At 33.8% G+C, this 17500-nt stretch overlaps 1 protein-coding gene across 8 annotated transcripts in view; it reads left to right on the plus strand.

Moving 5' to 3' along the window:
* LOC106877599 (putative G protein-coupled receptor CG31760) overlaps nucleotides 1-17500 on the plus strand; it is a 1070704-nt gene that overhangs the window by 581033 nt on the left and 472171 nt on the right. For all 8 annotated transcript variants that reach the window (XR_016243082.1, XM_089357298.1, XM_089357297.1 and 5 more), the window contains one exon: nucleotides 14101-14970. Coding sequence is in view for 7 of the 8 variants with exons in the window: in XM_089357298.1 (XP_089213424.1) it covers nucleotides 14247-14970 (724 nt within the window). In the remaining variant the exon portion in view is untranslated. The remainder of the gene's footprint in view (nucleotides 1-14100; nucleotides 14971-17500) is intronic.

Here is a 17500-nt window from a genome sequence, read left to right on the forward strand (position 1 = left end):
ACAAGATTTTAATTTCTATGTTGTTGAGTGAGCCTCCGTGTATATATATATATCTGTGTGTGTGTGTGTGTGTGTGTGTGTGTGTGTGTGTGTGTGTGTGTGTGTGTGTGTGTGTGTGTGAGTGTATGTGTGTGTGTGTTTGTGTGTGTGTGTGTATGTGTGTGTGTGTGTGTATTGATAGATAGGCATTATATGTCAATAGACATACATGAATGATACACAATACTCAATGTTGACATAATTGTATTGATGTCACAGAAATTAATGTTGTGTATCTACCTGTAATATCATCTTTCTTCAATCTTATGCGAACGTTTACAAAGATAATAAATAACTGTACATAAATCGTTGAAATATTTTCTAAACGTATTGGGATTATGTAAAATATTGCCTGTAGAGGAAATCGGTGAACCTTGTATTGTTATGTATCAAAGAAGATGTAATAGAAGCGCGTGACAAACGGAAAATAATGAAAACCTCTATAATGTTTATTGACCGGTGAAAATTAAGTGCTAAATCTCACTTAACTTACTACTGTGTCCAAAAAGTAATACTACCTTATATTTAGAAGGCAAAATAGAAAAAATATTCAATTCAAATTTTGGCTCTAGGTCAGCTATTTCTGGGGCGGAGATATATTGATTACATCGACCCCAGCGTCCAACTGTATATTAATATTTTTCGACACTAAAAAGTTGAAGGAAAAAGTCGACGAAATTTGGACTCAGAACGTAAAGACCGACCAATTGCCGCAGGCTAATTTTGCCGTTGCATGAACGACTCTGCTAGCACACCACCTTTGCAAAACTGAAAATATTAACAGTTGAAAAGAGGGCATGCTGGCTGAACGTCATACTTATTGTCATACATGAACGTCATACATGGGGACTACTAGCTGAACGACATACTTATTGTCTCTATTCTTTCGTAGTAACTGCCATGTATACTCGGTCGGTTGTTGGAAATAAGGTAAAGGAAGACTCGTCCGAGAAAACATTCTACCACTGCTCTATGGACCAATTCTGTAGGGTTTTACTCCACTCTAAACGCTTGCAACGTTTGTTTTTTGAAAGCAGTGGTTTTTTTTATTACAGCCCTTTGTGCCATTCCTGGCGAACAGTTTTTGTGGAAACTGGGTTCTCGAGGTGATGATTAAACTCTGCAGTAATTTTGGAAGCTGTGCTTTTGTGATCGTTTCTAACAATTCGCATAAGAGTCCGACTGTCTCTATCTGAAAGTTTTGGATTTCTTCCGGACTTTTGGTTCGACGAAGAGGCTTTTCCCTCTTTATCAAAGGTTGTCATTACTTTCGAGTCAGTACTTCTTGATACACCAAACATTTTGGCTGTTTTCGTTATGCTAGCGCCTACCATACGAGCACCAACAATTTGACCTGTTTGAAAGTCCGATAGATCTGTCATTTTAATGATTTTTAATTACTTTTTTCTGATGATATCTGAAAAGAAACGGCAATTTCAGCAAAACATATTTAGCAACACTAATAATAAATCAAAAGGCATAATAATAAACAAGCTTTTGACGGTTTTCTAGATATTACAAAATTATGATGCTATGATGCAAGGTGTTTCCATTATTTTGTCCAACCACTGTATATGTGTGTGTGTGTGTGTATTTATAAACATATAAATGTTTTTATATGTATATACATGTATATATGTAAATATACATATCAATATATATATATATATATATATATACATATGCATATATATATATATATATATATATATATATATATATATATATATATATATATATATATATATATATATATATTATATAAAAGAGTTCCAAATCTGTCTGTTTTTTTATGTTTTATTTATATTCTTATAAAATTAATGTGGGATATAGAATATGGAATATATAATATAAATAGTAAAATGAAATGAAGTATTGAATGTTTTATTGAATATATGAAATATTGAGTATTAAATATATAAGGGCTAGTATACTTTCATGCCTCATAGCATCCATCAAGGTCCCGTCTGACAGATGTACATCTGTCAGACGGGACCTTGAATCGACTACTCTTTGTCATACCAACACTTGTCCTATATTTTTTCTTCGCGCACTTTGGCTGACTCGGATAGAAGGAAAGCAGAAACAGCACCGTCAACATTGGAACATATAATCGAGCAAACTAAAAATTGTAATCTATTTAGTCCAGTTATGACATCAAACATTTCCCTTTCTATTCATAATTATTTCTAAACTGTTACTCATGCGGTTAACAATTTGAGAAAGGGTTTATTTGATTACATCAATCATAGTACTTGACTAGTACTTCATGTTATTGGGCTCAAAATTATGAAAATTATGAGTTGATTTAGAGGTGATTTGAACTCGTATGCTGTGGTCCCAGAATATATATTGCAATTTATTACGTGCAACGTTCTATCGATTCATCCAATCTCCTCTTCGCTCTAAAAATGTTTTATAATTGAAGAATAGTGCCGGTAAATTATTAATCTATCGTCACCGAAAGAGTGAAAGACAAGTCGGAAGAAGTATCACAAGGCAATTCCTAAAACATAAACGATTCTGGTCAGGCAACACCCTTATTCGCCCTAATAATTACATAATGCTTAATGAAGTTTTTTGAAGTTTTCTGAATTATCCAACAGCGTTTGTACTTCTTGCTGTAACAGCCTCGAAACTTAATTGTTCTGTTTTTCTTTTGTGTATGAAAGTCCATTGTGATTTCTCACTATATAACTAATCTTACTTTAGATATAGTAAAATGCAATATGGTTCATATCGGTTACGCTGGCATAGAGAAATTAAAACAACAGAGTGGTAGTGAGTGTCAGACAAAGATGCTCAATGCAGGAGAACTGTAGTGAAAGGTTTTACTCAGAAGTCGTTGTGCAAACTTTTATCGCAAGTAAATTTTACTTTAACAATTTCACACACACTCGCGTGCAGGTACATATTCCATGTAACATATATTGTGTTCAATATGCCGTTCACGTAACATTTGTGTGTGTATATATATATATATATATATATATATATATATATATATATATATATATATATATATATATATATATATATATATATACAGAGAGAGAGAGAGAGAGAGAGAGAGAGAGAGAGATTTTTATATATATATATATATATATATATATATAGAGAGAGAGAGAGAGAGAGAGAGAGAGAGAGAGAGATTTATATATATATATATATATATATATATATATATATATATATATATATATATACATACAGAGAGAGGGAAGGAGAGAGAAACAGAGAGAGAGAGAGAGAGAGAGAGAGAGAGATATATAATGATGCAAATAATGAAATAAAATTGCTTTCGTTACATATACAATTGAGAAAGACATCTCCTGTGCATCAAATCGCAGTCGACCGGCAAACAAGCAAAGCACAAACATTGTGTATGAGTGTTTGATAATGTTTGTATAAATGTGTGTGTGTGTGCATCGGTATAGATGTGTGTATGTATATGCTTATTTGTAATTGTCTCTACTCTATATATTAAGAAGCTCTGTTAACATATTTCCTCCGTTTTGTGTTATTAATCTTTACTTAATCTTGTGTTAATCTTTCCTAATGAGCGAATTTTTACTAGGTCAGTTGCGACCTATCTACAACCATCTTTTAATTGCAGCTTGCTATATGCATGTGTGAATTATGTTTCATCTATGACTGCATATGTAATTTTGTATAATATAGGCTACATTATAAATACGAGGCAGTATTAAAAAGTTCCCGGACTAGTTCGTAGCGCGCCAACAGATAGCAGCACGCGATTGCGTGCGCAGTGATTTTCATGAGGCAGTGTGCTGTGTTACATTGCTGTGTTTATTTCGCAAGTTGTGAAATTTGTGTTGTTGTGATCACGTGTATGCTGTAGTCTGCGGTTTTTGTCATGGACAGGAAGCTGGAGCAAAGAGCTAATGTAAAATTTTGCTTTAAACTTGGGAAATCTTCGACAGAGATATTGAGAATGCTTCGACAAGCGTGCAGAAACAAGGCAATGAATTGTACGCAATGATTCGAGTGACGCAGGCGCTTCAAAAGCGGAAACACGTCCCTAATCGTTTTTTCAATATACGCGGTATTGTGCATCAACATTTCGACCCCCATAGCCAAACCGTCAATCGAAAGTTCTACTGCGACATTTTGAAACGTTTCAGCGATCTGTAGAGCGTGAGGAATTGGATTCTTCACGATGACAATGAACCCTGCCAACGAACTCTACTCACTCGTGAGTTTCTTGCCAAAACAACATGTTATCGCTCGCGCACCCGCCCTATTCGCCAGATTTAGCACCTGCAGACTTCCATCTCTTCCTCAAGATGAAAATGCAGCTCAAAGGTAATGTTTTTAACACCGTTGTCGAGGTTCAGAGTAAATCGCAGGTCTTCGACTCGCTTATGGAAAACGACTGCCAGCCCTGATTACAAAAGTGGCAGGAATGCTAGAACCGGTGTGTTACTGCGCAAGATGACTCTTCCGAAGATGATGTTAAAACTTAGGGTAACTAAGATATTTTTTTTATTAAACATATCTAGTCCGGGAACTCTTTGATACAACCTCGTATATTGAAATTATTCGTATAATGAAAAATTGATAAACCCTTTTTCTGTTTTCTGTCTCTGAATTCTCATAAATATTATTTGAAACGCATCAAGTTTAGAAAGTTATTCATTCTACTATTAGTTCGTATATGAAAAGAAAATGCAACAAATTTTCTTTTAACAGTAAGTTTGTGTGAATTACAAGTGTTTTATATAAAGGGACACATACACAAGTTTCCATATATAAATGGTAGTAATTTTTTCCATATCGAAGTTCGATAAGCTGAAGAAAGTCATTTCATTGTTCACGGTTTGCAACTGGGTTTGTAATGTTTGCTAATAAAAATACAGATTTAGGGAATGGAGGAGCTAATATCCAGGCTATATGTTTCCTAGCTAGCAGACCCTCAGAAGTAGTAACTACTCAACGAGAGATACTTCACTAGCTACTCATCAAGCCGAAGATACCCTTGTTAAATTAAGGTTACATTGTCGTCAAGGAATCCCAAGTTATAATAACTCGCAGAAGATTTGATCGAAAAAGAGTGGAAAACACGGGATGAGAGAACACGATAGGCATGAAGAAATAATGAAATAATATATGAGAGTGGACAAATGTTTAAAAAGAATATATATATATATATATATATATATATATATATATATATATATATATATACATATATACATACACGAGTGAGTAGAAAGTTTGATTCCTTGGTAATCTGAGTTTCCGGTGTGTGGCGAGTCTTCGGCCATTGGGGTCTGAATGATGAATGAGAGTTCGACTGAAGAGAATCAATGTTTACTACTGGACGTTAGTCTGCGGTTGTTCAAGAAAGGTCACGCGGTATAGCAGTTTGATGTTGGCATTTCAGCGATGCTCCTATACTTTCAAATACATGTACATATATACATATATACCCCCACATCTACTGCCTCTTCCTACTTCTGCCCAAGCACACAACCGAGTTCTTGTCCACTATGCGGTCGATTTCCTGTTTACCATGCGATATTTTCCAAGTAATTGTTGTCGCTAAAATACCAACATGAAACTGTTATACCGCGTGACCAAGTGTTAGGGACGCTTTAGCCACAGAAAGTACATATTCTATTGAACTAACAGGGGAGATAACCTCCCCACTGCAATGAGGTGCATTTGATTAGCATGCTAATCTCGCATAGAAGTTAATGCTCATCAGTAATGCTTACTCCATTTTGCGTCGTAAAACTGAACTTTCGCCAGTCAGTATTCTTAGAATTTACCATAGGAATGAGTGGCTGATTGCACAAAATGGTAATGCGAAAGTTTTAAAATAATTAAGGCTAGCTGGCTGAATGCTAAGCTTACCTCACAAACCATCGATAACAGAATCGTAGAGCGATCTACGCCATTCCTCAATGTTAATGGGTCAAGGAAGTACATGTTTTGTTTTACTAACAGAACTCAAATCTCATTGAAATCTAAGAATTCAACTGATCTACAGAATTCAAGAACTGAAGGCTTCATAAGATGCCATCATCTGGACAAATATCTGCTATCAAACCATAGAACACCACCCGCTCCAATTTTGCCATACTGTCTTGCAAACTTTAGCTATTCTGTATCAGACGAATCCCACCCACCATTGTTAATTCCCCTTCTAACGCACCAATGGGACAGGACTCATATCACTGCCCTCCAAGCTGTCTTTTTCTAGTAATTTCTTGTCCTTTATCATTTTTTTCTCAGAGATCAGCCATCTTTATTTAGAGCCTGAAAGATTGTTTGTCAAATGATATTTATCTCTCTTTGAATGGGTAGTTTTCGTTGATTCTACCAACAACGAAACAGTACACTGTATATGTATGTGTGTGCGTGTATTACATCTGTGTGTTATGTAAAGCTCGTCATATACACCCAAACGCATATGTCTGTGAGTATGTGAACGTATATGTGTATGTGTAAACACATAAACTTACATATATTTATGTAAAAAGTAAAAGTTTATATAAGAGTGCATTTAAATGAAAACATCTGCTGCTCTCAATATTCATTGTTTTCTAAAGCTTCCCTTACATCAAAAACTAACCGTGATAGTTTTCAGGTGACAAATTCAAATTATTCAATAAAATGTGAGAAAAAAGCATCTCGAGGGGATTAATATATGTTGTTTTGCATTTTTATTCTCGATATTACGCCATTGACTATTGATAACAAGATACACTATATTATTTTGATATCATGAGGAATATATTATAGTAATATCATAATAGTTTTATCTTTACACGTGTGTTTGTGTTTGTGTATTTGTGTGTATGTGAGTGTGCATGCGTGTGGGGGGGGTGACAGCAAAAAACTGAGTTGTTGTTTGACGAAAGATTAAGTATGATCAAGAAAATATCACGCTACAATGCTGTAACTTATGGAAGGTGCTAGTAAAACAGAGTTTCTAAATTAAACATCAACCAATATACAATGCTGGATCCAGTGAAGTTGATGGTCTAGCCACTGTCAAGAGCGGAGAATTCAACGTTGAGTGTACAACGATACTTAAGTTGTGAACTTATACTTTAGGAAGCGGAAGACGTCAAGAGGAGAAATAATCAATATATTATATATATATATATATATATATATATATATATATATATGCGTCTATGTATGTGAGCATCAAAGGCACGTACCCTACTATATAAGGTGATGGATTGGCTAACTCGGGATATGGAGCAAGTTAATCATTTTCATGTTGCTCCAGTCTGCTTAGCAGAAAATAGATGAGCTCAATGCCTGTGCAACGATCACCCAATTTATCACATCCTCAACGTTTCTTTGGGTGTGGGAGGAATGACAGAATTTCTATGTCTACTTGTGTCTGCATAGGTACCTAAGACAGTTAACGAAAGCAGGGTGCAAACTATCATGTCATACTCGATTGTCACATATTTGTAGCGAGTCTGATCGGGTCGAAGAAAATACAGGAAGAGACACAAAACCACAGAAAAAGAACAATCCACATCCATACAGTGGAGAGGAAAAGACAAAAGCTGCAAAGCTAAAAATACCCAAAACAGACGCTAAGTCACCCTCACGTCCACAAACACCTGAAACACTACTTCGACCAACACCACCGCAAACACAACCCGTCCCACATACGCAACAACAAAGCAATAGCAGCAGAAGCAAATACAAATAAAGGCAGTACCATTATAAACTACACGCATCTCTTCCGTATCTCTCTTGGTGTTCGTCTCTCTTGCAAACTGATCGTACATTTTTTCTCTTTCCATGTTGTTTCTTTTTTGTGCTATTTTCTTCTTTAAGTTTTCTTTCTTTAAACTGTTATCAGTTTTGATGACGCTGGACTTCTTCACATGTTCCCACAATGGTTCCACGGTATCTTTTACATACCACCCTAAGCTGTTTTCCTCTGCTTCGATACAGTCCTTCCCTTAGCCTTTCCTCTGGACAAGTACAGCCCATCGGTGTCACTCTTAGGGTAGAAGGCGCTGTGCACTGTCAATATTTTTCTTGTCTTCGTATTCATTTTCATCAGTTCTTACTTTTGCCACTTTATGATTCCAGCTCCATACCGAAGTGATGCTATCGCCCATATATTAACTGCTTGAATTCTTATTATTACTATCATCATTGTCATTACTATCAAGAGTTTTAAAGGTGTTACTACCGTTGATTTTATTATTATTAATAGTTCTAGTATACTTCCTATTCATCATAATATCATTGGTTCCACTAACAATATGAGTATGAGCATTAGCGTTACTACTATTATCATTTATCTCTTAATAGCATATAGGGCCTCCATAGCTCTTACAATTTTCAACATTCCCTTATTAATCATAATTATTTTAAATTCCTAGGTATTGCTTTAGCTACTGAAACAGTATGGTTTTGATTGATATTTTTTCTAAATAATATGGTGGCAATTGTGCTTGGGAAACGTTACGAAATCGTTTTCCGTCTATTTCTCGTGTTTATCGGTTCTGTTTTTCTTTCTAAGTTAAACTCTGGCCTTTCAACTGATATATTCTTTGCAACTAATCAACTTATATCTACATATTTTGTTGCTCAACCAACATAAATTAAAAGATTTATAAATGTATAACACGGTTCATTATTTACACAAATTATATTATTCTAAGGTACATATTTATGTAATTGTCCATGCTAGTGCATGGGCCTCTTTCACTCTACTTGATTTATCTAATTTACCTTTTCCTCTTTATCCTTCTTTACTTTCCCTATCTTCCAGAATTTCAGAGAACTTAGCTGATCTGCGGTTTTGCACTAAATTATTATCCCTTGGTGGATTTCCATTCAGTGATGCTAATATTCTATTCATTCAGTAATATACTTTCTGAACAAGTTTATCAAGATTAATTAAGTGAATGAATAACTAACGTTCACTTTGAAGTAATGTTAAACAATAATGATTTTAGAGCAGCGTCGGCAGCTGACTTTGAACGTGTTTTGATAGAGTCAAATGTCATGCTTTGCGCCTATTATCTGCTGTATTCAAATAAGTTCTGACACTACTGGCCTTTGATATTAATGCCTTTCTTTGTATATGCGACTTTATTCAACCACCTTAAATTTATTAAATTTAGTAATTCTGATTAGAAATATCACTTGTTGATTAACCAAGAAGTTACAGCTCAATTGTTTTCTTTGGTAGCCTGCTGAGTTGGGAGTTATATAACATATTACATAATGTATCTAATTGCATTACGCTTGTCACAATAAAGACTCCTACTGAAATAATTGTAGCAATACCAGATAACTTATTTGCCTGTTTTTGTTTATGTTATGCTTTTACACCACGCTTCAGTTTCCATTGGATAGTTTTGGATACTATTGGAACTGTGGATTACCTAACACGTACCTTCCCTCATCGATGCATTCCGTACTAAAATAATGAATTACTTAGCTGTCTGTTTTGCGTTATTCTGTCAAGCCAATTTGATATGCCTTGATCGTTTATAGATTCTCATATGTGTGTGTGCGTGTGTGTGTGTGTGTGTGTGTGTGTGTGTGTGTGTGTGTTTGATAAAGAGAGAGAGTGAGAAAGATCGCCCAAATAACGAAAATGAAGAGAAAAAATATCTTATATATCTGAAATTAGTTTCAAAGAAAGACGTGCCAACCACCAATCTTCTTTCCAACACGTAGACAAAAAGATAGATAGGTAGATGGATAGATAGATAGATAGATAGATAGATAGATAGATAGATAGATAGATAGATACACAAACAGAAAAGCAGACAGAAAGACAGATAGATAGATAGATAGATAGATAGATAGATAGATAGATAGATAGATAGATAGATAGATTGTAGTGGATGCATAAAAACAAAATGTTTGATAGTTCTATATTTAAGAGATGAGGAATTATGTACATTATTTACATTTGACAGATATTTGTCCTCATCTTGTTTGTTGTTAACACAACGTTTCGGCTCATATTCGCTCCGGCCTTCATCAGATGTCTTGGGGAAATTTCGAACCTGGGTTCTCGTTCCTAAGGCATATTTCGATGTTGTTCTTGTTGTTGTTGTTGTTGTTGTTGTTATTCTTCTTCTTCTTCTTCTTCTTCTTCTTCTTCTTCTTCTTCTTCTTCTTCTTCTTCTTCTTCTTCTTCTTCTTCTAATTACTATTATTATTATAAATATTATTATTATTATTATTATTATTATTATTATTATTATTATTATTATTCAGGTCGCTGCCTGGAATCGAACTCGGAATCTTGAGATTAAGAGCGCAGGCTACTAACCCCAAGATTCCGAGATCGATTCCAGGCAGTGACCTGAATAATAATAATAATAATAATAATAATAATAATAATAATAATAATAATAATAATAATAATAATAATAATAATAATAATGATAATAACAACATTGAAAAATACCTTAGGAACCCAGGTTCGAAATTTACCCAAGACAGCTGATGAATGCTTGAGGGTATACCAGCCGAAACTTTGTATTAACAACAGACAAGATGAGGACAAATATGCGTCAAATGTAAGTAATGTAAATAATGTAAATAATGTAAATAATGAACAAAATATTTCTCTTGTTTTATCAATTAAGAGCTGAATGTTTATTTAATAGCTTAAGAACTGATAAATATTTATACAATAAATTTCATCATTCTGCAGTTGCATTTACACAAACGCACTACCTTCGATTTGCATCCATGCAAATATATAGCATACACATATGTACAGAGAAACAAATAAAAGGGTGGGGTGGAAATAAGGGAGAGTTAAAGAAATCGTATTATGACTTGGCTGGAAAATTGAACATATGGTGTTTCCCAAATATATATATAATTATAGTAAGTCTTTGAAAACACTATCGAAAAGATATAACTATTCGATTGAGATATTTCATCCAGAATTATTATTATTATTATTATTATTATTATTATTATTATTATTATTATTATAACAAAATTATAATATATTTAACCATTTATAGACGTATGTTCAAAATACGTCTATGTGCCCGCCTGTTTTGCAGCTAACGATCAGTTCAGTTACTTCCGGAGAACCGGAAATACATTCTTTCTTTCTTGGTCAATTGAACACATAGCATCTACTAATGAAAAATTTTGATCATAGTTCTTGCTTACCTTTTGTTATGACGTAAGCTAAATTGAGAACAACAAAATTGGAAATCTATATTCTTTCTTCGAACTAACAGACCAGACATAATGCAGTCATTCTTACAATAGGTATGTGGCAATAATACCACACGATTTATTGACAAAAGACCAAAAACACTTTTTTAATTATTTCTAAGTCGCGAAATGCCAAAATATCATTATTTCAGTTGAGATTGTGCTCAACTTTTTTTCTTTTTCTCTTTATTATTTTGTAATCACTGTCATTATCACGAACGATTCGGTTTTAACTTAACATTATGAATCTCATTCAAACATCGTTTACTTTTATAATTTTCTTGTGCATGTTCTATTTCTGTTTTTGCTTACTGTTTCAACCGCATTTGTAGCAGGACAAATTGTCTTTAATTTCCTTGACTGGATGTAATATTTCAGTTTGAATGTAACTTTTTACTAATGGATAAAAATTGCTATATAGTCCTCCTTATTGAATATTCTGCACATTACTCTCTATCAACAAGAAGTAAATTCAGTTTATTTTGTATTCTTTCCCATATCAGTTACTGAAGGCATCAGATATATTTATTTGTTATCATAAAACCTGCTGCATAATTCTTAATAGTAAGTCTTCCATGCCTCCTACTTTTGACAGCTGCATAATTGTCAGAAAACAATTATATTTTATAAAACTTGCATTATGCATATTCTCAAATATCAGATAAAATCTGAAGCTCCAGTGTGGAAAACAGTACCTAATTATTTTTCTGTTCTGCGTTTGTTAAATGATAAAATGTTTTGTGATTAAATATTTTTTAATGAAATATTTATTCTCATCATCTATAATATAAATCCCGTTCTTTGTGTGTGTGTGTGTGTGTGTGTGTGTGTATGTGTGTGTGTGTGTGTATGTGTGTGTGTGTGTGTATGTGTGTGTGTGTGTGCGTGCGTGCGTGCGTGAGTGTGTGTGTGTATGAGTGTGTGTGTGTGCGCGCGCGCGTTTGTGTGTGTGTAAAAGTTTACAAAGGCGGAATTTTTCAATACATTTTCTCCAAACTGGGAACATACATTACTTATATTCCAAAATGTTTTCATTGTTTACTATCTTCTGCACCCGTGTATTTCTGTACATAACCATGCCTAGAAGGAAAGTGTCAAATTTGTTTATAATGTCAAGATCAGTTTAAAGAATGTCTCTGTCTAGGGAAAGAGAGGCATCTGCAGAAAGGGGAGCATACCAAGAAACGAATAGATTGTGCACTACAAAAGCCAGAGCATTTCGAAGTAATGAACAGAGTATGCACGGCTGACAAGGAATAGGATCTTCAATGCAGAACGAAGAAAAGTTGCAACAGCTCAGAGAAGCAACTTCTATGAAGCAGCTTTGAATTATCATCCAGCAGTTCACTATGGAGATGACACTAGAGTTTCTCTTGGTGGAATGACAACTGAGAGCATAAATTGTAAATCACGGAAGTGGCCTGGGGTGACATCTGCATTGTGCTGCAGTGGTGGAAAGGTCAACCTCCCCGCAATCCCCCAGCCTCCAGAATCGTTGAAGAAACTGTTGTCATCAACTCACCATTATTCCAAACCAAAACTAGACAATACAAAGTTGTACTACAAGTGACATCATTTGGAGTCACAAGAAATTTAACTGAGCCAGGTTTCATGTGCAAACTTTCAAGATCCAAGGTTTGATTTATCCTCGGATTAGCTCTCTACTACCTCTGTCAAATGAATCACCAAAATCGACCTTTCATTGTTTGTAATTTGTACCTGTTTTTTTGGTTATGAAATAAGCTACACAAAACATGTTTTTGAATTACGTGTGTTTACTTCATATACATACATGAGTTGAAAACTTTCTTTTAACATTTTAATTAACGTCTATGTTTCATGCTGTCATGAGTTGGAGAGTTATTAATGCGGAAAGTTCGTATATCAGCTACTAGCAGTCGAGCCCTGCGTAACCTAAACGGCATTTTTTAATTTCATTATTCTCTTTAACCCAGGCAACGCCGGGTATATCTTTTACTCTATTATATTTTATTAATTTTTACATTCTTATAAGCATCATGATTAGATTAATATGAGTTTCTGACGATGGACAAAGAATTCATGCATTCCACACTTGAATACGTCCTAAGCATCGTATGCTTCAAAATAGATGTGCTTCTATTTCAATAAAATTCACCGAGTTTGAAGAAACCGCTGAGGGATTGCACACAATGATTATTTACAACAAATAAAAACAAATATATTTTCTTGGCTATATTGATTCTTTGTTGATATTTTATGCTATTCTACTTTAGTGGACGAACTTAACGATCGTATACAACTTTATAAAGTTTGTAACATGCATAGCAGACATATTAGGAAAATAAGAATTTTTTTAAGAACTTAAAACCGTCTGATTCGTATCGCTAAGACTTTGATTTCGCTCGTTTTAGATTCAGAAAACTTATTTCCGGTGATAAAATCAGCTTTCTGCTCGGGAAATATGAAGAAATCATTCCAAGTGAGGAAAACATGCCCTTTCAATCCATAGGTATTTAGGGGAAAACAGATTTTAAACTCAAATTTACTTTAATTCTCTCAAATAATCATAATATCCCCATCTCTACAGCAAGAACTTCTCTTTTATATTGCATCATTCCAAATGAAATTTTACAGTGAGGGGAAAAAATAAGTAGTTATTTATGTTCTTTATTATCGAGAAATGATATTTACATTATAGTGTTGGTGATGTCATCTTTAATGTTATGCTTTATGTTTGCAATGTATAAACTGGCAGTCCAAAGAAATTATTGTGATGTAGGATGTATTTCTGTTTATAGATATAAGTTCTTAAAATAGAAATGTCCATGTTTATTAAACTGTAACTTTTTATTTTATGTTTTGCAGAATATACATTATTCAGTGATGGCAGTTTGGAGGTATTTCCCATCTACCGAAAGCTACTAAGTGTATAGCCATACTCCCACTAAGCTATACAAACTCATCAAAAAAGAAGTAAGAAAAATATTGATTTGCAAAAGGAAAGCAAAATCATGTACAAACACGGATTGAAACACATTTCCTTAGTGCCCTTAATGTGCACTTATATTTCACTTATTTTGATAATTGGAACAACATTTTCTCTGGCTTTTGAAAATTCTGCGACCGAAGCATCAGTCAGAAACACAACGGTAGAGGGCTATTACACATATCAATATTTAGATCTGAATGCAACAGATGATGATATAAATGAGTATGGAACATCTGATGGAGGAAAAAGTGAAACGAATGATGTTGCTGGCTCTGTCGATGACGATGACGATATTGTTTCTAAATTTCTCAGTCTTGTCGAAGAATATAAGAAGAATAAGAAAAACTGCACAAAAGGTACATCATATAATCTTGGCGCGGGTGTAGTGCGTCAGTATGGTTTAAACAGGTTCAAAAAGCAAGCAGATGTCGCCTTAAGTAGAGCTAACCTCCTTACAAGACTTTGGAAGAATGACCCATCAGGTTTGATGGATTCAGAGTTTCTTCTATATTCCAGTGTTAGAAATATGGTCGAAGGTGACCCTGATATGTTTGCAGCTGGAAATTGTTATAACGTCAATGAATACAAGGATTATTACTTATTCTGTCCTTACGCTTATATCATGCCTGATGGGCGTATCAACGTTAAAGATTTGTCAGTTGAATACGATTACTATACAAACGATTGGTTTTACAACTGCAGAGTAAGTGCTAATAAACGAATACAAACAGCAAATTATACAGTTGGTAAGTAGATTTATGTTATTATTTTGTTTACTATTTATCAGAATCAAATAGATCTGAGACAGGTGTTGTTATTTTTTCGTTTGAAAATTAGATTTTAAGAACTCTACCCTTTACTTCCGTAGAATAATGTTGCACATGTTCCTTAATAATGTGGAAAAGAAACAAAAACTTATCTCATCTAGTTGTGATTTGAATGAATGAGTCAAACACTAAAATGCGTAAATGTCTTTCTGTACAAGTTGCATTCTACTTAATGAATGTAATATTTCACCCTGATTCTACATAAAGTTTATATGTTTAATTTATTTTCATACAAATATTCTTTTTTTTCTTTTTCTTTTCGTTTGTTTCTTCTTCAGTTTCAGTCATTGGACTAGATATGCCACGACATCTGCTTATGGAATGATCGATTACACCGATAGTGATTGGTATTTATTTAACCAACATAAGGGCACTAAAATAGAAAGTACAGAAGGGCGTTCAGAGTCATTTGAATTAAGGATATTAGGGCAAACAAGTAACACAAAGTGTTTTCCCATGCTCTAATAATTCTGTTATGTCTATCCGTCCCTTTTGGGTTTCTTACTATTACGACACTTCACTAAAAGTTAAATACGGAAAAGTAGTTGCTAGTAGGCGGCTAAAGAGAAACGAACAGTGAGCAATTCAGATACCAGCTGAGTGCTCTATACCACTAAACCACATGCTCGCAACATTTTTCCGTCTTCTAGAAGTATTTACCCAAATTTCTAGGCTGTTATCATAGCTATCACGGGTTCGAAATTTACTTTATTTTATTCTAATATACCAACCCACTCGACGCCTTTAAGTTTATTTATAAACTAATACTCTCTATCTCTCTCTCTCTCTCTCTCGCTCTCAATCACACTCTCTCAATATATATATATATATATATATATATAAACAAATAACAACATATGGATTGTGGTTCGCTCACTACAACTGTTTCAGATGTGGTTTGGTTGATGAATAGAATTATTACATCATGCGAAAAAAAACTGTTTTCACCAAGTAAATGCAATAGCGATTTCAGTAACCCGACCATGTGCTTTGCTATTTAAAGACATGATTCACTTGAATCCTGAACTTTCATATAACTACACACACACACACACACACACACACACACACACACACACACACACACAAGCACACACACACACACACACACACATATATATATACATATATATATAAGGATAAGATTGTTACCTAAAATAACGATCATATCAGGTGGCCAGCATGGGAATAAAAACCTTATGGGTGTTAATGATTATTAAACTTATAATTAAGGTTATCTAAGGGATACCACCATGCTAGAGATAGCAGTCAAACTTTGACTCTAAAACCACCTCATGTATTCATACAGCACAAGGTGAAAAGTCAAATAGTAAAACTAGCAAAGAATTTTTGGATAATACATGAAGTGGTTTTAGAGTAAAGTGTTGACGCTATCTCTAGCATGGTGGTATCTCTTAGATACTCTTCATCATGATTTCATGTGAGTGTGTGTGTGTGAGTGTATATATATATATATATATATATATATATATATATATATATATATATATATATATACTCATACATACATACGTATATACACACATACACACACAAATTGTTACCTTATATAACAATATTTCGAGTTAGAAAGCTTGTATACAGAATATTTTGGAGTCTAATATTAGCTCTTCTCTTTCGAGATATTTAGCGGAAGACAGATGTTCATTGTGCGTGGTTTTGTTGTGTTGAATTATCAAATTAACATAGCTTTCATGTGTGACTGAGATATCCTGATTACAGCAAGTCACCTCGTGTTTTCAAATAAAAGAAGCATACATTTTGAATGTATATTTTCGTAGCATGTGCCGTCTGCGTAATCTTATATTGACGTAGAACCATCCATATTTATTACATGCAACCTAGTGCACTTCATAATGTCAGATTTAGCACGGATTTACGTTTTTTATGCTACTTGATATCAATCTGCTTGGGACTGCCTCGAGTTCTATCGTACATACTTCCTATTTTAAAATGATTTAAATTAAAATCTCCTTTCAAAATTTCATGTTAATTTAAGTTCCAGACATCAAATTAATTTTCGTAATTGATTATAACAGAGATAGAGTGTTTCAACAGTAAATCGGTAAGAAAAGGAATACATTAGCCAAAGCCTGCGCGACACAACAAAGCAGACGTGTGGAACGAAAATGTAGCACACGAAATTTTGTATTATATTCAGTTGTATTATATTCTTAAAATCATTTGGTGTCCCAGCATTTACTTCAATACTGCAATCTTTATCAAGTATTTTTAGCATTCATTTGTATGATAACAACTAATATATAACGTTCTAAGTTTGTTGTGATATGTCAAAAATTATATTTTATGTACTGCCCTTAGTATCAGCATTATTCATGGATACTCATTCATCCATATCTTTTGTTGACATGAATTGTATTTTTATTCCATTAATATTTGAAATATCCCCGGAGTTATTTGGAACATC

This window comes from Octopus bimaculoides, chromosome 9, assembly GCF_046866305.1.
Source record: "Octopus bimaculoides isolate indiv1 chromosome 9, ASM4686630v1, whole genome shotgun sequence".
Taxonomy (NCBI): Eukaryota; Metazoa; Mollusca; class Cephalopoda; order Octopoda; family Octopodidae; genus Octopus; species Octopus bimaculoides.